Source organism: Haemorhous mexicanus, chromosome 11 (genome assembly GCF_027477595.1).
Source record: "Haemorhous mexicanus isolate bHaeMex1 chromosome 11, bHaeMex1.pri, whole genome shotgun sequence".
Classification (NCBI taxonomy): Eukaryota; Metazoa; Chordata; class Aves; order Passeriformes; family Fringillidae; genus Haemorhous; species Haemorhous mexicanus.
In genome coordinates, this window is record NC_082351.1 from 6,117,185 (window position 1) to 6,140,930 (window position 23,746).

Genomic DNA, 23,746 nt, shown 5'->3' on the forward strand with positions numbered 1-23,746 from the left:
AAGGTGCATCTCCCTTTACTGATCAGAAAATATCTTCCCATTCTCCCTGGGAGGGACCATGACCCACCCCAGGGCCCACGTGTGGCTTTGGGCCTTGGTTCTGCAGCCTGGCTCCAAGAAGGCCCAAGAAGGGAGACTGGGTCACAAATATTCCTGATTTGTTGGGACTTCCAAAAATGTGAATTCCTGGATTTTGGAGTGTCAATGTCAATTCAGTTTATTCATTGTATATAAATCAATCTGTGGTTTCAAAGAATTGAAATAATGGGAATATTTCTCTCCCAGTTTTCCCATGGGACTGAGTTTTGGCTCCCTCTGAGGAGGCACAAACGATGGTTCTCTGCCTTCCTAAATCCAGGTTTCTTCCAAATGCCCTGCCCCAAGCACCTCACAATGGAGGCATGCAAACAAGACTTGGAGGATTTGAGGTCCTCTGCTAGGCTTCCACCTTGCCACACACAAGATAAGCCCCTACAAATAAGATAAAGTAAAAATGAAATGGCTCTATTAGATTTAATGAAGTGACTCGAGACAAAGCAGTTCCATAAAAATGCTTTTTTTTAAGAAGTAACAACAAGAGCTCAGAGAAGTGCTGACTGCAGGTACAGTTCTAGCCAACATTAAGATATATTTAGTGATTTCTAGGGAAATATTTCCTGGGGAGAAGGTCAGGAGCCATTTCTGTTGCTTACAACTCCGGGTGCTGTGTCTGAGCTCCGGTGGGTTGGAGTTGCAGAGAGGGCAGCAGGTTTTATGGCGTTTCTTCTGGGCTGTCTCTTGTCTCTGCCCCCAAATCCTGTGCAGTGCAGGATGCTGTTCCTCCACAGGCTCCTCACACAACCATCAAATAACAAAAACAAGCCAAGAAAATTTGTCCAGAACAAATAACCGTGTTTGGAATATTATCGGGTAAAAAACCCACATCCTACGACAGAGTTTAGGAGTTTTCATACTGGGGCATCTGCACACCTCCTGGAACATCCATCCAGCAGCTGGATCCACGTACACAACCAGCTTTAAAGCCAGGAGCAAGGTCTGACTGACACAGCCAGCACTGCTCCCCCTGTGCCCCCGAGGGGTCACAGGAGCCCTGTGTGAGTCCCCTCCCTGCTCCACACAGAAATGACCTCCTGGGGCTCCTGCACGGATGAAGGACATCACCCCAACCTTCTGCTAAAGAAATCCCTGCTCTGAGGGTACCTGGGAAGGACCTTGAAGAGGAATCAGAACCCCCTGAATTGCAAGGATCATCCAGTCCAGCTCCTGGCCCTGCACAGGACACCCCAAAGCCCACCCTGTGCCAGCGGAGGAGCTGGGCAGGGCTGCACATTGGCACTGGAGGATCCTGGATTCCTTTGGAGGGGAATGAGCTGTACAGACAGAGAGGGCCCTAAACCTGCCCCTCAACCTGTTCTTTTCCCCTCAGGACATCTCCAGGTCGGTGAAATAACCTTGACCTCCTGTTGGAGGAGCACACACAAACACAGGTCACGCAGTGGGAAGTGCCGGCCAAACTTCAGGAGTAGCCACCCATGGAGGAAAATGGAAAAGGTTTGGGAGCACATCCTGACAGAGACCAGGAACTTACAGCAGCAAAATTCAGAGCCCTTCAGAACCAGCCTCTATCCAATCTTCAGGAAAACAGTGGCTCAGGATGGGCCCATTCCACATTTCCAGCCCTGCTGAAGCCAGTGGAGGGTGGAGGGAAGGAGATGGGAGCAGCTGAGGCGCTGTCAGCGTCACCAAACTCGCCCTGAAAGGAGATTTCTCCCCAAGCAAACCACAGGACAGGCTGGTCCCCTTTATATACACACATGGACAGCTGAAATGGGCTGAAATGCTTACAGGTTAGAAGGTCTATACAACATTACACCTGCCACAAATCAAAGTAGAAAAGTTTTACAGCACATTATACAGGTCCCTCTAAAGTCTAAAAAAAAAAAAAAAAAGAAAACATTGACTGGAATCACCATATTACAAGAAGTCATCACTAACAGACCATATAATACTATTTCTTTTTCTTTTACAGAATCATTATGGATAGAGTAATTTAAAAAAATCACTTTTTAAACAAGTATACAATTTTCACTTTAAAATTAACTGGTTAATAAAATTCTGTGCAAAACAAGCCAGCCTCTATAATTAAGTGAATTTATTTATTTCTTTATACAAAAAAAAATAAAACAAGAAAAAAAAAAAGTTCTTTCAGAAATGTGTCTCCTTTTCTGTGATGGTGGAAATGGTGCCATCTCCTTTCAGTTTGGCATCGCAGTCATTTATTGCTGCAATGTAGGCTCCTCCTCCGAGCTTGCCCCGCATTTTCAGGTCTGAGCTAGGTGTAATCAGCTTCCTGAATTTCTAGAAAATTGGAGAAATTGGAAATCATTACGTTTTTCTTGGCCACAGACACACCTCTCTTTAACAGATCCATTACAAAAGGCTTTTCTCCTGCATGTCTGCCTCTCATTTATGTCCCTGTTGCAGGCACACCCTCAGACCTGCAGGCTGCACAATTCTGGATAAATCCTGCCAGATCAAAGAAGGGAAAGCTCAAAGCAAAGTGAATTTTTACGCTGATTTAATCCTGAAGACTCTCAGCACTGTGTCTGTTCTACGGGTACATTTTGTTTCTTGTTTTATCATCAATGATGTCCACTGGAAAAAGCAAATAAACCAGAGACAGCTAAGGTGTATTGAGCTGTGATAAGGCAAAATCTGCTTTCTCTTTTCTAGCAGTGACATCCACAGCAAGGTTGCTGCTCACAGCAGGAAGTTGGCTCCTCAAGAAACTCCCAGCTGTGATTCAAAGAATCCTCTTGTCATCCTGGCAGGGAAAAGATAACGACCTGTCTGCAGTGCTGCAGCTCCAGCAAAGTCTGCTCACCTGCAGGGACAGGTGGGGCTGGAGCTCTGAAGAAATATTTAATGTTTAGATTTGTGCAGACTTCCTTTTTTGACTCTCTGAGACAACTTAATGATGGACAATTCAGTTTTAGTTTATATACCCAGTAAAGGTTTCCTAGGCAGTCTCCAGGCTGTGTCTAATCAGCTGAACTGTCTTTGCAATATGGACAAAATGAGACTTTTCTGCAATGTTGGAATCCCAAATGGCTGAAAAAGGTTTTATTTTTGTTTCTTTCACTATTGCTTCCCTCACTGCCTTTCTTTGGAGCTCCCACAGACACAATCAACCTTCCAAGCTTAAATTTGATAATAATCTCAGCCTAGACCTGAGCTAACCTGACACCAAATGTCAGAAAATTCCACTGAATCTCTTTATTTGCCTGAGTTTCTCATTTAGAGAACTGAAATTAGGAAAACTGTCCAGAAAATGGGAATGTAGGCAACCCAGCTCCTGGAGAAAATCCTGGCAGCACAAACGAAAACCATGGAAAAAGGGAATGGCTGGTACAAACCCTGAGGGATTTGGGTGGTGTTACAGACATTTTAAGCTACAAATTGTGCTGGGACACAGCACCTTAAATCAGTTAGTTTATCACTGGCAGCAAAAAACCCAACAGGAATTCAGAATAAAGCAGAGAAAGTTCAGAATTCTCTTTCCAGCAGTGGCTGGGAGCCCTAAGGCAGGGAACAGGGCTGTGGCACTGCTGTTGTGAATAAAGGGTGCCGGTGAGTGTTGGGATTCAGGATGTCCCTCTGGCTGCCCTGGAGGGCTCGAGCCCCTGCCTGGGGCTCAGAGACCTTGGCACAGAGCCCAAGACCCCTGTGCCTTTGATTATGACCCATGGAAAAAATTACCAACATTATATGAGGATCTGCAAGCCACAGAAGTCTAAGCAGAATGATAGTTTATCAGGGGGTGAAAAATAGATTTTTGGGGTTTTTAGAATGGGGGTTCAGGAGGCAAGATGGAGGAATATGGGTGTGTCCAGCCTTTCTCCTTCTTCTTCTCTACCTCCATTTTCTGCTGTGATGTTGGCACTTTTGGAATGGTTCAGAGTAGAAGCTCGCTGTCTAACACAGGTGATAGATATTGGGAAGTTATTGTAAATATTGCACATGTTGTTTTTAGTATAAAAAGATAACACTACCCCAGGGGCAGGCAGAGTGCCCTGGACTGTCCTGCTGAACAGACCTCAGCAGGCCAGAGAAAGAATTTTATAGATAAGGAACAATAAACAACTTTGAGACCAAGACCAGAAGAGTTCTGACTCCTTCAACCACCAGGCTGGGAAAAGAGACTTTCTAACGCATCTCGGGGTCACCCTGAGCAGCAGAAGTCCTGAGAGATGAGGAGTCCCAGCCCCTGCCCAGCTCTTTTTGCAGCATCACTGCAAAAAGCTGCTCTGCAGCTCTCTCTCACCTCCATGAAGGTGCCTTCTGTCTTCCAGAGCTTGATGCAGATCCACAGCGGGATGCAGACCATGGAGGAGAGTGCCATCATCCAGCCGATGCCGTAGCCCCAGTCAGGGTAGATGTACACATTGTTGTACTTCAGGGGCTTGTATTTCACCAGGAAAAAGATGAAGATTCCCTGAAACAAGCAGACGTATTGTCAGAGGTGTTTGGGCAAGCCCTGCGTGTGGAACAAGGATTTGGCTGAGTGTTTAGGCCAGGCCAGGCTCCCTGAGGAGGGAGAGCAGAGAGAAGCTCTTCACTCAGGGCAAAAAACCCACCAGCAACATCCTCTTTTCTGTGCAGCTTAAATAACACATCTCAGAGACTCCTGCAGAAATGAGCAACCTTTCAAGTTTAATCCTATTTACCTCTTGATGACAATAAACCCAGCACTTTGATGGCAAACAGCACCTGGGCAGGAAAGATTAAGTTTTGCTACAGTGAACCAGCTGTGATTAAATACCATGAGCTGGGTTCTCTCCAACCTGTCAGGATGAAAAATGAAAGCCAACATTTTTGAAGTTGCTTTAATCCGCTGTGTGTAGCTGCAGTTCCAATGATTTCATCCTGCCAAAAACCCTAAAAAATCTGTCTCAGTTTCTAATCCAGCAGCTTGGACCATTTCAATGTCTGAAACAGAGAAAAGCTACCATGTAATTTTCTCCAGAGTGGTGAAGCGAGTGCACAAGAGCAAATGGTATAGAGGTCATTTCAGATTTGGTGCAAATGGGTCAGAAATTTTCCCAAGTTTGCAAATGGGAGCCTGGATCTCGAGGTACCCCAGCTGCTGTGGTTTGCAGCTGCCACCACTGGAGTGTTGCACAGCTGGAAGGGGTTTTGGCATCTGATCCTCAATTTTAAAGGCAATCAGCTCATGCTGCTTTTGGAACTTTGTCCCTGTGAGGCTGCCACAGCTCTGCAGAGCTGGCACCACCTTCCTTCCCCTCCTTGATGCCCGTGGGATGGGCTTTTGACCTCTCCTACCACTTTTAAAAGTAAAAAATGTCTTGTCTCCTTTGGAAAATGCCCACTCCCCCCAAAGAGAGAGGAGAAGGGAGGAGAAAGCAGCAAAGGACCCAGCACAAGCCTGGAGGAGCTCAGGCTGTGTGTTGGCACACAAGGTGCACCAACTACAGAGAAAAACATCTCTCTTGTTCTGGCAAATGTTCATTTAGGGCCCTGGCATTATTTGTGTTCCTGTAATTGTACATACTAAGATTTTTCACAGAATAGTTAACAACTTTTACAGATATTTAACATTTTTACGGATCCTACAGAGTGTTTTTTATTTGAAATACACGCTACAATTCAATAGGGATTTCTCTCAACAATTAGCAGCAGCAAAAATAGAAAAACCATTTACAGAACCCCCTCTTTATATCTAAAACAAGTGTTTTGGACATTCTGTACTTACTGCACAAATACCTGGAGTTAGGACCATCCAGCACCACTTAATCAATGACACAGGTTTGTACCCAATCATGTCTTCAATGTTCTCATAAAAGCGATTGCTGCCTGCCCAAAACCAAAGGAAAAGCAGATGTAGAGTGCACGTGGAAGGGGCTGTCCAGGTCAGGATTTAAAGCAGGGAAAGACAGACAGGGGAAGGCTGAAGCTGCTCCTCTTTCCCCAGAAAACTCCTCCCTGCCATCTGCCCTGTGCTCGTGGCAGGGGTGGATCTACAATTCCTGGTGCTATAAAACTCCTGGTGCTATAAAACTTGTATTTCATACACATCATTGTATCACTTATCAGAGAGGGAGATTTCATCAGTGTGACACAAGCTGTCACAAAAATATGAACATTTCATTTAATCCCACTCTCCTTTTTCCTCCACACCTTGAGTTTCCTTCAGAGCAAGTATAAACCTAATGTATTCTGCTTAGTTGGTTTATTCTCTTTGTTGTGGGATCAGGCTGTAAAGAACCCCAGCCAAAGAGTATCTGTTTTATATATAAATATAATTTATATATGTAAATATATTTAAATGCTGATGTGTGAGCCCAAGGATAGCTGGGCACGTGTGATCTGCAGTTCTATGGTGCTTTACAAAGTGAAATTATCCACACTGTGCATCTTTGTGGAGAAAAACCATTTATGATTTTTTTTTGGGGGGGGGGGGGGGGGGATGGGGAGTGTGGAAGGTCCCATTCCATACGGGTACAAAGCTCTCACTTGGCTTTTGTGCAAGTAGAAACTTTGATAAGAAAAACAGAGCAATTTTCATCACTCACCATACACCCAGCCTATGCAGACACACTCAAATATGGCCACAAAGAGCAGGCACATCCCACTGGCTGCATAGGAGTCAAAGAGCTGGAACACATACATCCCACCCTGGAAGAGAAAATGGGAAAGGGGACAAAAAAAATGGGTTGGCATCAGTGGGAATATTTCATGGCAAATCTCTTTTAATTACACCATCAAGCTGTTGGCTCCCTGGCAAGCTTCCTGTTCAAGCTGGTTTGTTCTTGAACAAAGAATTTTAATTTCTTGGGGTTTTTATTTTTACTCTGCACTTCTTTAAGGGTGGTAAATCTGGAGTGGAGAGAAGTAAATTTGATATTTTTTTCCCAAAATGCTCTCCCACCTCCCTGCTTTTACCTCTGTTTTTTTATCACATCAAGCTGTAGATATTCCCAGGTGATTCTGACCTCCAGATCCTGGTTCTGTGTCTGTGTTATTAATATGTAAAATAATGAATGAAAATGTGGGGAAAGAAGGTAAAATCTGTAGCTACCAAAATCCCTCTCTGATGGTGTAGGGACTACAAAAGGAGTAAAGTGACCTAAAAAGTGTGAATGCAGCTCACAGGCTTGAAACCACGTGACTGAAACAAGTCTTTATTATTTGTCACAAAGAGAAAGGAATAAGAATCATCCAATCAATAGCATTGCAGTGAAAATAATTAAAATTATATGGATAATATTACACTTTGTATGTGAGACACAATCATTTATCACATCTGCATTTAATAGTGAAATAATGAGGAGCAGGAGTTCACAAGAGAGCATTTCAATGGAAAGAATGCCAAGGAAGGATAAAGGGGCTTGAGATGAGCTCCTCAGCTGGAATGTAATGGTTTTGGGGGAGCTCATGTGACCCATTACATCTCAGAAAACTTTCTGCAGATGGAAGAGAATCCTAAATATAGGAAAAAAATGAAATTTCTACTGCAAAGTTATCATGGTGAGGCTCAGCAAATACCTGAGCAAAATGCAAATTTAGAAATCAACCAACTAAGACAGGCTAACAAAACCCCTGCATGGATATTCCTGCAGTTTGCACAACTTGCTTCCCTTTCACTCCTCAGGTTTATATTTCTTTTAGCCTGCATATCTTAATATCTCTCAGAGCTCTGCTCAACATGTGCTCTGTGGAGAGGTTATTCCAAGATTTCCCATTTTGCATAGCAAAGATTAATTATTTCACTGAGAATGAGAATGATTTACAGGTAAATATAAAGTCAATAAGTATATAAAATTTCTGTTCAATGCATTATTTCACACAGAGCATCATATCTCTTATCAGAGAGAGAGGTTTGATTAAAGTAATTAAATATTAATGTTCCAAATTCCAGATTATTCCAAGCTGGAAGGGACACAAAATTTCTGCTCAGAGATTGGCTGCGCTGATTGACATGGCTGATGCTCTGGAAACTAAAGATGATTTGCTTTTCTCTTTTCACTTCATCTTTATTGTTCTTTCCATTCAAAATGTGGCTGTTCCTGCCCAGGGTGAGCAAGCAGGAACCACAATTAGGGTGTGTGGCTGGCTGGGGCAAAGCAGATGGAATTTCCTTGTCCGGGCTGTGTATTTCTGATTAAAGCATCTCCTGAGCTCAGCTGATAAAACAAGGCCACTTCTCCCATTTCAGTTGTTACACAGGAGCTGAGAACAGTCTCTCAAGTATTCTGTTGCCACATTCCTGACAGGGAAATGTGTCTGTGGCAAAGGTTCTTGTGCTTTATCTGTGGTGGTTAGAACCACAAGTTCTTTCCCTCTGAGCAGTACAGGAGAAGCAGGGGAGAAAGTGGGGGAGAAAGTGCTGATCTGACTCCAGTGATATCAGAAGGCTAATTAATTACTTTATTGTTGCCATGATATTTTCTGAAAAATCCCTTTGCCAGGATTTTCTCCTGAGAAGCTGAGAATCCTCAGAAGAAAAGAAAAGCAATAATTATCTTCTGCTGTGGAATGCAATAGGTGCATCTTTGGTTGGTCCATGTTGGTTGTTTCTAATTAATGGTCAATCACAGTCAGCTAGCTCGGACTCTCTGAGAGTCACGAGCTTTTGTTATCATTCCATTCCATTCCTTTCTATTCCTTGCCAGCCTTCTGATAAAATCCTTTCTTCTATTCTTTTAGTATAGTTTAATATAATATATAAGTTAAAAAATCAGCCTTCTGGAACAGGGAGTCAAGATTCTCGAATCTTCCCTCGTCCTGGGACCCCTGTGAACACCACCACACTTTATTATTCTATATTATATTCCACTACATCTAAATTGAATCTGCACAAGCACCCAACTCAACTCAACTGCCCAGAACCTTGTGACTGTGAGCTGACAGTCCCAACACACACACACACCTGGCCCTGACAGGCCAAGGAAACCAAACCCCATCCCTTTGGGTGAACCATCTCCACATTGCATTCTGCTTTGGCAAAACACAGGAGCAGCAAATGAGATAAGAACTGCTTTGCTCATTCTTTTCTCTGCTTCTCTGAGGTTCAGAGGAGGTGAATCCCTCTGGGCAGGGCAGCTCTCACCTCAGTTAACATGATGAGGCCGAGGAAGTAGGACACGACGGAGAGGCCGAGGATGAGCAGCTCCCTCCTGTAGCCCCTGCGGAACACCTTGGGGTACATGTCCACCACGGCTGTCACAATGCTTTCCACACACACAAACTGCAACAAAGGACAGCACAGATCCAGTCAAACCTCCCTCCTCTGCTGCTGGCATTGGGATTTGCCACCTGACACTTCAAATATCCTCCTGTGTTTTCATCACAGAGGGTGGGTGATCCCTGGGGATGCTCCATAAGCAGAAGCTCAAGCTGAGAGGAACATCTCCCAATGAAAAAGTCCAAAGTTATGGATTTCCACCTAATTCAAACAGCTGGATTCTCTAATATTATCCCAGACTTCATTTGCCCTGTAGCAGGTGGGCTAAATGAAAACGAAACCTTTCAAATGTGACTTGAATGGGAATTAAATAATGTACAAACCCTTCATGGGGTCATGTCACTCCAGGCACTTTTGCCAATTTTACCATGCATCCTCCAGCCTGCTAAAGGAGCAGCAGGGCTTGGGGGGAGTCCTCTCCATTTACCAGAAGAGAGAAGTGGAGTGCCCAAGCCAGGTTCCTCCAACAAAGGAGGGCAGGAACATGTTCAGTGTCTTTAAATATCAAAAAAAGCAAAATGCCTGAGCTACTCAGTCAGGGCTCTGGAGCAAGGTTTCTAAAACAGACCCCAAATTAAACCCCCAAAATAGACACTGGAATAGTCAAGAGCAGAATCCAGGGACTGCTCACTTGAAAAAAAAAAAAGACTTTTAAGAACCTGTTAGGTCATTAAAAAGAGCAGTTATTAAACATTAAATTTAAGGATTGGAAATGTCATACAGAATGAGCACTGCTGAGCTTTAGAATCATAAACTTCCTGCACCCAGTCATGCCAAGGGCTGAGCTGCATGCTAAAAATCCCAGGCACTTCACGTTTTTCTTTGAGCAGCTTCTGTAATTTTTACAGTCACACAGGGACAACGACTTCTGTGCTGCCCCTTTGCTGCAGGATATGACTGCACATTCCTTGCTATGGGATCTTGCAGTAAAAATACACCACAGAAAATTACATTATCCCTATCTGATATTCAGCTTCAAAATTCATGGCCAAGCGCTTTAAAAATGGGCTGGTATTTTACTGAAGCGTGAATTTTAATCAGCCCTGCTGAAGTTCAGACTGATTTCCATGTTAATAATGAGAGCTGGAGTCAGGCTGAACCAATGAATCATGAAGGAATATCCAGCATCACAACTAAGATTGAATATAGCAAAGAATCAAGCTGGGGTTCAGTCTTTCATCAGGCTGATGCTGTTTAGGTGTGGTTCCCACCTGCTGGGGAGGCCAAAAGCTCATTGCAGTGGGCTTTGTTTCATACCTGGCTGTCCAAGCCCAGGAAGATGAGCATCATGAAGAACAGAGCTGCCCACAGAGGAGACAGAGGCATCATGGTGACAGCTTTAGGGTAAGCAATGAATGCAAGCCCTGGTCCTGAAAAGGAATAAAGAAATGAGAAGTTTATACTGGTGTGGGAGGTTGAGGTGGAGTTCAGCTCCTCCAGAGCAGCCTGAGCTGTGGGAGAGCAGCACTGCTGACACCACAAGCGTGGCTCTGGCTGAGCAGGGCTCACTCAGCATCACTTTTCACACTGTTTTATCTGGACACAGCCATTTTCTCACCTTTCCCCTGCCTGCTCCCTTCCCCATCCCCTGTGGAAGCTGAGAGAGTGAGCAGCAGCATGGATGCCCAGCTGCTGCTCAGGGTCAGCCCACCACAACCTGATTCTTCTGCCATGGCAGATAAGTGGAACTAACCCCAAGACTGAACTCCCTGACAAACTCTGCATCTCTCCCAGTCTAAACAACTGGTGATGAGGCTCATCAGAAATGGCACAACCCTGCCTGCATCCTGGCCAAAGGAGACTCAGCTTCTCTTCAGACATCCCAGTGCTTTCTCTTCCCCTTTTTTGTGTGACTGTGCAGCTCTACAAACATCCCTGAATAAATCATAGCTGTGCTCCTGTGATTACCTTATATAACTAAGGAACACATCCTGGAGTCTTTATTTTTCTCCTAACCTGGTGCAAGGCAAAGGTTGGTTCTCATCCTGCTCTGTGTTTTGGGGTGCTGCTGCTGCTGTGTGACATTGGCTACATATTTAGAAAAATCTTCAAAACAGAGCATTTTTTAAACTCCTCAGATCTGCTAAGATACCTTCTCACCTTGCTCATGTTTTTCTGGTTTTATTTATCAGCTGCTTTTTATGAAGCCAGCCAGCTGTCAAAGCAGGGGCACAAAGGCCCTCTCCCAGCCACTAAAGGAGAACTCTGTGCTCCTGCTGCAGTAACTTCAGTGCAGATCTGTCACACTCTGCTGCTTCTTCATTTAAAGTAACATTTACAAGCTCCTATAATGAAGCCAGTTGCATGGGATTTAGGAAAAGATAAATATTTTCCATGAGAGCATCAGAGAAACCCTGCTTGTTTTGCAGTTTTCCTGGGATTAACTCCCATGAGAGTCATTTTTCCTCCTCAACAGCTCAGCATTCCATTGGGCTTTGTTTGGGGGTGCAGCCTCCTGTTCTTTTTCTTCTGCTTGAGAATGTTACAGCCACAAAGGTGTGGGGTAACTTCCATTGGCTGCCCAGCCCCAGTGGTGGTTGTGGATGGTTAATTTTTCATAAATCTGGGCCTGTGTGCCCTTCCGATTTCTCATTTTAACAGCTGCAGCTTTTTTTCTTTAATATCCTTTTTCATTTTTTTCTCCAGAAGGAATAAATGTTTGTGGATTTCAGTCTGTCTCATTGAAAGAAGGTGGAATGCAGGTGAGGATTAACACTCTCAACTGAGTTTATCTCTGCTAAACAACATTCTGATGCTCAGCTGGAGAAAGTTTGTGTAGCTTGTGACTCCCTGAATTCATGAATTAGGTTCTATGCACAGCAACATTCATCTTTATCCCACACAAATGCATGGCCACAAAAATAGTTCAGAGCTCTTCCTGCAGCAGTTATTCCATTGAGCCATCTCATCCACAGGCTGTGAACTCTGGGCATTTTTGTTAACTCAGAAATCTGCTTTTGGAACTCACCCGATTCTGCAACTTCTGCAATGGGCACGCCTTGTTCATAAGCCATAAATCCAAGAACTGAAAAGATAGCAAAACCAGCAACAAAGCTTGTGCCACTGTTCAAGCAGCAGAGCATGATGCAGTCTCTGAAAATATAAATAAAAAACACTGCAGTTGATCTCCAGAGCTGGGGTTTCTTCCATCCACTGAGCCAGAACCCCTGGGCTGCAGGAATGGAAAGCAAGTTGTTCATTAACAGTCAGGGCCCAACTCAGATTGTTCCTGAGAGCAACCAGGAATTGGCAGGTGCAGGAGGACCCCAGCAGAATATCCTTGCTTGTGTTTTAACTGCTGGAGCTGACTTGTTGCAAGTCACTTGCTGTTTTCCAGTAAAATCTTTAAAAAACATGCAAAACTATGGCAAACATGTAATAATTGTTAAGAACAATTTCTCCATTATAATTACAGATTCCAGAGGGTATGAACTCATTAATAAAATGGTAATGTTTGTTTGCTGGGGGGAAAAAAACCCCTGTGGTCTGATCTTATCTCCTTCTATGCCTGTTAAAGAGTATTGGAAAAATATATCCATGCACTATATTGGCAAAATATATCCATGCAGTTTGGTTTCTAGACTTATTTAAGAAATGAAAAGCACTGTACATAACCTGGAAGTGTGTGCATGCCTACAAAGGTGTCTAAAAAGAGGCATAGGCAGGGCAGGGCCAGAGATGTCTCAGACAAACACATCCCACACTTCAAACCACACAAGAACAAGGAAAAGAAGGTTTTCTTTGCTCAGGCTGGAAACATCACCAGAGTAAATCACTTTACAGTAAGGGAAGATCCTCCTGCAGAAAGGTGTGATTTCCCCCAGAGCCCAGGGAAATCTTGTTGTTCCTGCTGCTCTGCCAGCTCTCCAGGTGTGACAGATGATTGATGCTGACAGTCACTCCTTGGAGACTGATTGCAGAGACAGCTGTGTGCTTGAGGAGGTAACAATCCACCCTGGATGTCTGAGGTGAATTAGGGCTCTAACCCACTGAAACACAAGGCAAGCCCGGAGCTGTCTCCAGCCCATCCCTTAATCTGCTCTATCCCCATCCCACTGTGGCTCTGAAGCAAATTTTTGTGTAAGATTTCAATAAAAAGAAAGGACCCTGTAAAATCAAGCAGATTTCTAATTCACAGCTTCAATAATTCAGTAAAGGATCATGTCTTTGTCACAGATAATTCAGTAATACTTCAGTAAAGGATCACATCCTTGTCCCAGATAATTCAGTAATAATTCAGTAAAGGATCCCATCTTTGTCACAGATAATTCAATAAAGGATCCCATCTTTGTCCCAGATAATTCAGTAATAATTCAGTAAAGGATCCCATCTTTGTCACAGATAATTCAATAAAGGATCCCATCTTTGTCACAGATAATTCAGTAATAATTCAGTAAAGGATCCCATCTTTGTCACAGATAATTCAGTAATAATTCAGTAAAGGATCCTATCTTTGTCACAGATTTGCTGTTGAGAATCAGAGACAATTCCTACTTCCAAGTCCTGGCAATTATTCCCTCCAAACTTCTCTGCTGATCTCCCTGCTTTGCTGTTTGTCTCATTTAGTTTTTTTTACCCTGTAACAACATCTCATCCACTTTTGGAGCTCAAAGTGAGGTGAGCAGTTCCAGCAACTTGTTCCTTCACTGAAGAGCCCTGCAGTGTCTCCCAGACCTGCCCAAAGCTCTTCTGACTCCCCTGGGACTCACTGAGCACCAGGCACACACATTCCCCTGGCAGGGAGCACCTGCACACTCCTGAGCTGCAAAGCCAAGGACCAGCTCAGCCTCTGGGCCATGGGAGGCTTTGGCTCCCTCTCATCACCTCAGCTCCACTTCACTGAACTATTATTTTGGGAAGGTTTTATGTTTTCACAACAATTTCAGAGTAAAAATCATCTCTGTGCACAACATCTACACATTGCTGAAATGTGCCCAGCAATGAAAGAGAATTAATGTTCCCATTTGTACTGGAGACTCAGACATGCACAAGTGCAGTGGTGTTCACACTTCTTTCATGCCTGGACTCTCTCTGACACTGTTCATTTGCACGGAAATACTTGCTGAAAATACAATTCCAACCTTTATTTGTTTGCTTTTCACATGAAATTCTCCCTGTAGTTATGCACAGCCAGGCCAGTTCTACACTTTGGATGTCTTAAAGCAAAATAACAATCCAAAATAAAGGACTGAGGAGCACAGAGGCCATTGTGCTTAGCAGAGGTACAAAAAAAAAAAGAAAAATCAGCCCCTTCCTGACCTTCTGAGTGAATGTCAGCTCTGAAGAGCTCTGGAGGGACTCTCACCCCACCTCTCTCACCTCAGGAACTGGTGAGTTCAACACCAAGAAATTGAAACTGAGTGTGATGAAGCCCTGTTGATAAGAGAGGTCAGAAAGATGAATTTTATAATCCTCTGGAGGGAAAAGAGAGCTCCTGCTTTGGGGGGATGCAGCCAGATGATGCCTCCACTGGGCACGGGCTGTTTTCTTCAGATAAGATTTGCTTTAGATAATTCCCTGCTTCAAATGCAGTCTGAACAAGATATTTCCTTCTGAGGAATTCTGTGGCACAGGGTATTGGAGAGCTGCTGGTTCTGAGTGGGAGATAAAGGCTGAAGCCCCTGGCAGTGATGCCTCAGGGTTTGGCTTTTCTATTTTTCACATTCTGTGCTGCTTTAGTGTGTGGGTCTGGGCTTCACATCAGGGGATGGTGAGCTCTGCACAGAGCAGGCAGACAAAACAATTCCTGCTCCAGCTGGGCACCAAGGACAAATGAGCCAAACCTCAGCCCAGGAGCACAAACCTCGTGGGCTGGAGAGAGAAAAACAAGCAGGGTGGGAGTGCCTGGGCTAAAGCTGGGCTGGGACAATGAACTGCAAGGTGCAAATGGAGCAGAGCTGATCCCAGGGAGAGACCCCGTGTCCATTTTGGGGCCATTTTGGTTCATCTTGGGTGCAGCCCTGGCTGGGCTCTGGTGCTGCCCAAGGTGGATCCATGGAGGAGATCCTTGGAATCAATCCCTGCTTTATTCCTTAACTCCATCCAGCCTCTGCTCTAGGGCAGCCTGCACAAAGCATCAGCCCCTTAAAGTGGGGCAGAGCCCAGCTGGACAACCCCAGAGAACAAGAGGATCCCAGGGATCTCCTCTCTCAGGGGACTGGCAAACCTCAGCAGCATGGTACAAACTATCTCCAGGACAATTCTCCACAATTCTCCAAGGAAATGGAAAAAAGGGGATTTTCATCCCCTCCAGCCAGTGAGTTCCTGTTCATTTCAGATAACACCACCCCAGCTGAGTGGTTTCATTCCAGAGAGGCAGCCACAGACTGAACACAGCTTCTCTGGGGACCCTCATAAAAATACAACCTCCAGTTTCCCTTCCCTTGGCTTTGCAGGAGTTCTACCAACCCCTTAGCTCCTGGTTTTTATCCCAGAGGCAGAAGTACCCTGTAGTTCAGGGATTTTTTTCTGCTATGGGAAGAAAAACCAGAAGGGGGATCTGGATCCATTGATTGTGAAACCAATGAGTTTTAAAACACAAATGCTCAGGAACCATGGGAAGGGCAACATGAATTTTTGATGTGCACCCTTGGCAGGAGGACATCAGAGCCTGACTGAAGCCCAGACTGATTTCAAGTGAAAGGAAAACTTCAAATTTTTATGAAAACTTCACTTTCTTCCAAATTAAACTCCTGCCAATCATCTGAATAATTCAAGGTGTGCATTACTTCTCCTCTCCCTGCCTGACAGGCAGGACACTTCTGAAAATTCATCCTGCCTTCCTAAGGAGCCTCTCTGAGCCCACAGCACCCCTGGCATCCCTCCAGTCCCTCCCTTGCCTTTATGGATTCCTCAAGACCCAACTGAGAAATTCCCATTTCTCTTTTCCTCCTAGACTAGAAACTTGACAAAGGACAAATCTTCAGGTCTTAAAAGTTTTGTCCCTGTGTGAGATCACTCCTTGATCTCCTGTCCATGTGTGAGATCACTCCTTCATCTCCTGTCCCTGTGTGAGATCTCTCCTTGATCTCCTGTCCCTGTGTGAGATCACTCCTTCATCTCCTGTCCCTGTGTGAGATCTCTCCTTCATCTCCTGTCCCCGTGTGAGATCACTCCTCCATCTCCTGTCCCTGTGTGAGATCACTCCTTCATCTCCTGTCCCCGTGTGAGATCACTCCTTCATCTCCTGTCCCCGTGTGAGATCACTCCATCTCCTGTCCCTGTGTGAGATCTCTCCTTGATCTCCTGTCCCTGTGTGAGATCACTCCTTCATCTCCTGTCCCCGTGTGAGATCACTCCTTCATCTCCTGTCCCTGTGTGAGATCTCTCCTCCATCTCCTGTCCCTGTGTGAGATCACTCCTTCATCTCCTGTCCATGTGTGAGATCACTCCTTGATCTCCTGCCCCTGTGTGAGATCACTCCTTCATCTCCTGTCCCTGTGTGAGATCACTCCTCCATCTCCTGTCCCTGTGTGAGATCACTCCTCGATCTCCTGTCCCCGTGTGAGATCACTCCATCTCCTGTCCCCGTGTGAGATCACTCCTTCATCTCCTGTCCCTGTGTGAGATCACTCCTTGATCTCCTGTCCCTGTGTGAGATCACTCCTCCATCTCCTGTCCCTGTGTGAGATCACTCCTTCATCTCCTGTCCCCGTGTGAGATCACTCCTTCATCTCCTGTCCCTGTGTGAGATCTCTCCTCCATCTCCTGTCCCTGTGTGAGATCACTCCTTCATCTCCTGTCCCTGTGTGAGATCACTCCATCTCCTGTCCCCGTGTGAGATCACTCCTCCATCTCCTGTCCCCGTGTGAGATCACTCCTCCATCTCCTGTCCCCGTGTGAGATCACTCCTTTATATCCTGTCCCTGTGTGAGATCACTCCTTCATCTCCTGTCCCTGTGTGAGATCACTCCTTGATCTCCTGTCCCTGTGTGAGATCACTCCTTCATCTCCTGTCCCTGTGTGAGATCACTCCTCGATCTCCTGTCCCTGTGTGAGATCACTCCTTGATCTCCTGTCCCCGTGTGAGATCACTCCTTGATCTCCTGTCCCCGTGTGAGATCACTCCTTGATCTCCTGTCCCTGTGTGAGATCACTCCTTGATCTCCTGTCCCTGTGTGAGATCACTCCTCCATCTCCTGTCCCCGTGTGAGATCACTCCTTCATCTCCTGTCCCTGTGTGAGATCTCTCCTCCATCTCCTGTCCCTGTGTGAGATCACTCCTTCATCTCCTGTCCATGTGTGAGATCACTCCTTGATCTCCTGCCCCTGTGTGAGATCACTCCTTCATCTCCTGTCCCTGTGTGAGATCACTCCTTGATCTCCTGTCCCCGTGTGAGATCACTCCTTCATCTCCTGCTCCACAGTGGGACCAGGGGAGCTGACCCTGGACTTGTGCCTGGCAATGGATTTGGGATTCTGAGGTGGACAAAGACCAGAAGAAACACCAGTACATGTCTGTGATCCCTGTGGGGAAACACTGCCAGGGTTTTCCCTTCTCAGAGGAGTCACTTGGGATCCAAACTCTAGGACACCCAGGGAGGAGCAGCTTTTATGTTTTTCAATGAAAGACAGGCAAGGATGATCAAAATTCATTTCCCATTCAAAGACATGTAGTGGCTTTGGCAATTCATTTACCACAATAATGAATTAAATCAGGTCTAAATCTTTAAATTCTTTAAATTAAAACCTTTAAATTCACAAGGGCCATGTGCAGTTCAAGCTTTCCCATTTCCCACTGAAATACCTCTTGCCATTACTTCCCTTAGGGAAAAAATAAATGGAGTAAAAATGAGCAGAAAACACTGATGCTGCAGTCAGACTGTGGGAATTGCAGGAGAAAAAAACCCCCAGCTTGATTTTATTATTTCAAATAACGCTGGTTAGAATACAAAATTGTAGTTCTCACATCAGAGCTCTGTTCATCTTTTGCCCTGCCCAGCCTGGCCACATTCTGCTCTTCACTGCAGTCCTCCCCCTCCCCTCAGACTCATTAAAAATCACATGTCAGGACACATTAACCTCTATTTCCTAGCTGGGAAATTTGGGAAATGTTTTGTGAGGGGAATTGTGGAGCCTGGATGGAGTAGAAGGTGTTTGGCTGCAGCATCCTGCTCTGGAACTTCAGAGCAGAGTTCTACCAGCTGAGCCCCAGGGTCAGGGAGAAGGAAAGAAAATTCCATGAATCCAAACTCCTGCTTTTTGTAAAAAAAATAGAAACCTCAGGAAATTCCTGCACTCCTTGAGGCACTGACTGTTTCTAGCTGGGATACAGCTGGAAGGAAATATAAATAAAACTGAATAAGAGAGGAGTGGTGTCTTTGCTCCAGCTAATTAGGGAAAAGGTTCATTAGCAGCAGCTCTGAAGGTTTTAGGGGACTCACCCCTTTCTGCAGCAAAACATTTTGTCTTGCTAAGACATGGAAAGAAGGAGCATTTCCTAAAGCGGCCTCCTGAGGTCTCCAAGTAAAATTTTAATTTAGAATTTAAATAAATGTGGGGGTTTGTGGGTGGTTGGTTTAGGATTCTTTCGCTTTTGGTCTGTGTTATTTCCTTTACAGAAAAATGAAATATGAATTCTTTGTCTGATCTTAATGGAGTCACTACAACCAAACTGTCCTTGTAGGAATTTTAAGAAAAAGGATTCAATACTCATGAATTCCAGAAGAAAAGACTAATGCTCATATTGCTGCCTATACCAGAATTGTGGAACAGGGATTTTGTGCAAATCAATCCTTTGGGCATTGACTCAGGAGAGATGAAAACCTCCTGAAGTCGTTGGCAATTCTCTCCTTGGGAATACAGAGATAAGCCAGGAAATGCCCCTCATTCCCTCTGGGCTGGGGACTGCAAACTTCCCAAAAAATGGGGACAAGTGACAGTCAGAGCATGGACCAAACTGAGGGGATTTTTAATGACAATTTCTCGTAGTACTTTTCAAAGAGCAGCTTAAACAATGCCCACACATTTAATGATACCTGTCTGAAATCCTGCATTTCACATGGAATTTCTCCCTCTGTGTGTGCTGAGGGGCTGTGGAAGGCTCAGATTTGACCAAAGGGGGTGAAAACACCACATTTTAGAGCTGAGTTCCTCTGGAGCAGTTCCAAGGAACATGACAGATCTCTGTCCTACAAAACCACATTTGTGCTTATGGTTATGAATGGAAAAATGGGAAGGGAAGTGATTCCAAAAGCCCCCCCAAGAGCAGAACTGCAGGCTGGAGGGTGTTACCTGTAGCAGTTGTTGTTGTAGTTGTTGTAGCTCCCCAGGGCTGTCAGGCACCCCAAGCAGATGGCGTAGGAGAAGAAGATCTGTGTGCCAGCATCCACCCACACCTGGAGACAGAGAGCAGGGAGAGCTTCAGAGAGCAGCCAGGAGAAGCCACCCTGCTGCCAAATGGGGGCTGCAAATCTGCACTGGTGCCTCGGCAGGTTCAGAGGGTCTGGCAAAGCTTTTACAAATCATAATCTTGAACAAAATAATGTGCTGAGAGGGAAATTCCTCTCCCCATCCCAGCTGGACTTTATAGGCTCAGCCTAAAGGGAGACAGAATTCCTAAAGAACCTCACCCATTACATTCATTAATGGCTTTCAGATAGTTTTAGTAATTGCAGCATAAATAGAATCACCTGCATTTACCTCACTCCCATTAGACAGTTATTTATTCAAATTTAAAAATGTAGTGTGAATAAATGCTCTAAAGACAAATTGTGCTATTCCTATAGCACATAAATACATAATAAGATCATACATAAATACAGATAATACATAAATTAATCTGGGGAAAGAAGGGATAACTTATCCAGGGAAAGAATGTTTTCAGCAAAATCTAGTGGATCCAACAGACACAAAGTTACAGCTCTGGTCACTGTACAATCAACAAATAAAAGTTCTGTAGAGCTTAATGAGTCAGTAGCTTTGTAATGCCATTGTGGGAACATTTGTATCCTAAAGTGATGCAAACAATTTGAAATCAGAAAAAAGGAAGCCTGAGTTCTCCCAGTGAGATTCTTCTCCTCAGAGTAACCTCAGAACATGAATGAGCAGGTTCATTTTACTCTAACAGTATTGCAGCAAAGCCATTTATTTCACCTGACCAGTGTGGGTGTGTTCCCACTGCAGCTGAAGGTACCCCTTAAAATCCTGGATATGGAGAACCCAAACCCACAGAGCTGCCATCCAGTAAAATCCTGCTCCTGGTTTCCTGGGATAAATGATCTCTTGAAGTCCTTTGTTACATCAGAGCAGCCAAAACACCAAACCTGAGTGATGATCAGAGGCAGTGGCTGTGCAGCCATTCCTGCTGGAATTGGAGCCAGGGAAGAGGGAGCACAGGGATGATTTCAGTACTAATACCAGCCATCAAATCCTCCTAAGCACACAAAGGGGATGTGTTTGTTTTACAGCTGATCAAGTGAGACCTTGCTCTCTGGAGCTGTTGAGTGTTTCTGTTTGGAAATAACATTAAGATCACATTTGATTTACATCAGAGGCTTAAAGGGTTTCGTTGCTGTCACCCCGAATAAGACACAGCTGGTTGCATCCCAGAGCTTCACCAGGAAAGCAGCACACACAGAGGCTTCTGACAGACAGGCTCTTTAACAAGACTGGAAGCTCCCAAAAAGCTGTGAGGAGCCTGGGTCAGCTGAAAATGCTCCTTCTGCTGGGGCCCAGCCAAAAGCTGGGAAACTGGATCAGCACATGGATCCTTCCCCTTCCCTTTCCCCTTCCCCTTCCCTTCCCTTCCCTTCCCTTCCCCTTCCCCTTCCCCTTCCCCTTCCCCTTCCCTTCCCTTCCCCTATGACATCAGTCTGGAAATTCCCTCAGAACTTGGGGCTGGTGTTTAAATAGGAATGGAGAAGCAATTCTTTTTGCTGAATGGAATAATGCAACCTGTATAGCTTCTTTTGGGTTGTATGCTCAGAGGACAAGTGACATTTCATTCTTTCAGGTTTCTAAAATGGCAAGAAGTGATCAGCAAAGTGGCAATCAGGAACATACATTTAGAAACCACAGGTAGATTTTCTGTGGCTGAAAAACCCGAGAGCTGGAGAAACCCTGGTGAAAACTGCCAGACACACCAACACTTTCAAGCCCTGAAAATGACATTTCAGATCAGTTCTCCACCTCCTTCCCCAGCAGCCAGGGACTATCTGACATTTAGCCTCAGACTGCAGAGCTCAGTTCATGGCAGGAGGATTTGGTGAGGTCTCAAATTGTTCATTAGCCTGATTGTTCATTAGTCTGATTGTTCATTAGTCTGACTGCTCATTAGCCTGTGTCACCCCAGTTTGCTCATGCCCAAAGGGCACCTCAGGGGAAGTTGTTCTCATTCCAATGTGATGGGCTCCTGTAGACACCAATCCCAAATCCAGGTGCCACCCAAGTGCCACCTGCCCAGCTTCCAGCCACAAAACCATTATGGGATATTTCTGAGAGCTGAGTCTGCCTTAAACCAGGAGCTGTTCCCCTTTCCATGCAGAGCAATGACATTCTGGAGAGCAGGGACACAGAGGAGGACCTGGGGCAGCAGCTGGGACCAAAGAGGACTTTTGTCTGAAAGGTGACACAGCTCAATTCTTCTCTGCCATGAGGAAAGGACCTGAGAACACCAGAGAACACCCTGTGGGTGCTTCATGAAATGTGGGCCTTGAGAACCCTTAGGTCAGTGATAATAAATTCAATTTAGCACTCACACACTTGGGATTGGAGCTGCTTTCTAGTTTCTTTCTGCTCCTACATTAAAGGATGGAAAAAACTTTTTTAGCTTTATTCAACTCATATTAAAAGTTTTCATGCCAAAACTCACAACTAAAGCTCAAAAACTTTGATAACCAACCCTAATATTTGAAAAATCACGATTTCAAAGCACAGAACCTTACAAAACAATAAATAGGAGCATTTTCTGCTAAGAATGGAAAGTGCTGCTCTGCAGCATCCACCTCTCGAGTCTGGCAACGCCCCCATTTTAAGTCTGTGTGGGTAACCTCAATTTGGCCTTCTTGTGGCAGGTCTAGGACACAATCTCCATTTCCATGGCTGTTCTCTGTGCCCAGGGAGATGAATGGAGCTGGCCAAACACAGGATGCTGCTGTCTGGAGGATGCCCTGCCTCCTTTGTAGCTCCTGCAGTGAAAGCTGGAGAAGGAAGAAAGGAGGGGGAAGTGCTGTAGTGCAGACAACAGAGCTCTGCTCTGGAGAATTAGGTTCTTTTCATGTCCCTGCCATACAGTTTCCATGGGATGTTGTGTCCATAAATCACTTCAGGCAACCTTTTCTCACATGCTCCTTGACTTGGCTGTCCCCTAATGGGTGCCCAAAGCAAAGGAGAAAGTTACTGCTGCAGATGAAGTGAATTAAAGTCACTTCTTGAACAATTAAAAAACCCCAGAGTTTAACAAAGCAGAGTGAAAATCCCCAGAAGAGTGACAGCCCCTCATTTCAGCCAAATATAAATGTCTTGCTGTCAGTAAGATGGAGTCATGCCATACACTGAAAATAAAATAAATGAGGGGTCTGAAGCACATGGCCAGTGCAGAAATAAGTCCCTTTGCAAGGCTGAGCCAGAGCTTTTGTGATGATCAAACCTTATGCAGTGAATTTAGAGGGCCAAGCAAGGGGGGAGAGGGATAAAACAAACTACTGCATAACTGTCCTGAGCTGAGCTGAGTGCCTGAGCAAAGCAGAGACCTCAGGGACAACCTGGGATGTGTTGATGTTGATTATTTCCATCATGCCTGGAAAAAAAAGCAATTCCTTCAGGTGGAATAAAAAACAATTCCTGGGATTGTTGTTTCTTTTGGAAAAAAACCAAAATCATGGAATAAAAACCACAATATCTCCAATTCCAGGGGTTTCTCTAACTTTGTACCTTCCTTTGCTTTCTGTGCTCTCTGGATGTATTTTGAACAAGCTCCAGTGCAGCTGTTATGAAATCTCTCTGTGGATGCAGGAAGCATCTCCCAGGACACTCTGACTCTTACTGGCACTTCCTCCATGACAAACAGCTGAATAACTCAATAATTTTTTTCTAGTTGTGTAAAAAAAAAAAAATTGTGTAAAAATTGCTCCATGTCTGGGCAACACGGGAAAATCAGGCAGCTATTTTCAGTCTGATCCCCCCAAAAGACAGGCAGGGCTTTTTTTAAAAAAAAGAAAATATATTCTGTTGTCCCCTGAGAAGGTTCATTTGTCAGCCCAGGGGCTGCTGTGCAGCTTCTCTCGTGGGGGTAAAGCAGCACACACGTCCCCCGTTCTCTTTTGGCAGCATTCTAAATTCTATCTCACAGGTTTCTGAAAATTCCATCTCACAGGTCCCTGGGACACTGCCCAGGTGACAGTCTGGGGTTCCAGAGCCATGGCTGAGCTGGGGGAGCTGCCACATCCAAGGGTCTCCATGGGAACAGGAGCAGTGGAACACCAGGAGGGTTCTCCCAGTAAATAAAATCAATATATTGGTTTTCTGTCTGTGCCTGGCCTT

At 45.0% G+C, this 23,746-nt stretch overlaps 1 protein-coding gene across 1 annotated transcript in view; it reads right to left on the bottom strand.

Annotated features, from left to right (window-relative positions):
* Positions 1-2,023: 2,023 nt before the first annotated feature.
* Positions 2,024-23,746, bottom strand: part of SLC6A11 (solute carrier family 6 member 11) — a 105,313-nt gene continuing 83,590 nt past the window's right edge. Inside the window, exons 7-14 of the mRNA XM_059856150.1 lie at positions 19,499-19,602; positions 12,234-12,358; positions 10,523-10,635; positions 9,131-9,268; positions 6,594-6,696; positions 5,774-5,874; positions 4,325-4,495; positions 2,024-2,358 (exon numbers count right to left, since the gene is read on the bottom strand). Of these exons, the coding sequence (XP_059712133.1) occupies positions 2,206-2,358; positions 4,325-4,495; positions 5,774-5,874; positions 6,594-6,696; positions 9,131-9,268; positions 10,523-10,635; positions 12,234-12,358; positions 19,499-19,602 (1,008 nt within the window). The 3' untranslated portion in view covers positions 2,024-2,205. The remainder of the gene's footprint in view (positions 2,359-4,324; positions 4,496-5,773; positions 5,875-6,593; positions 6,697-9,130; positions 9,269-10,522; positions 10,636-12,233; positions 12,359-19,498; positions 19,603-23,746) is intronic.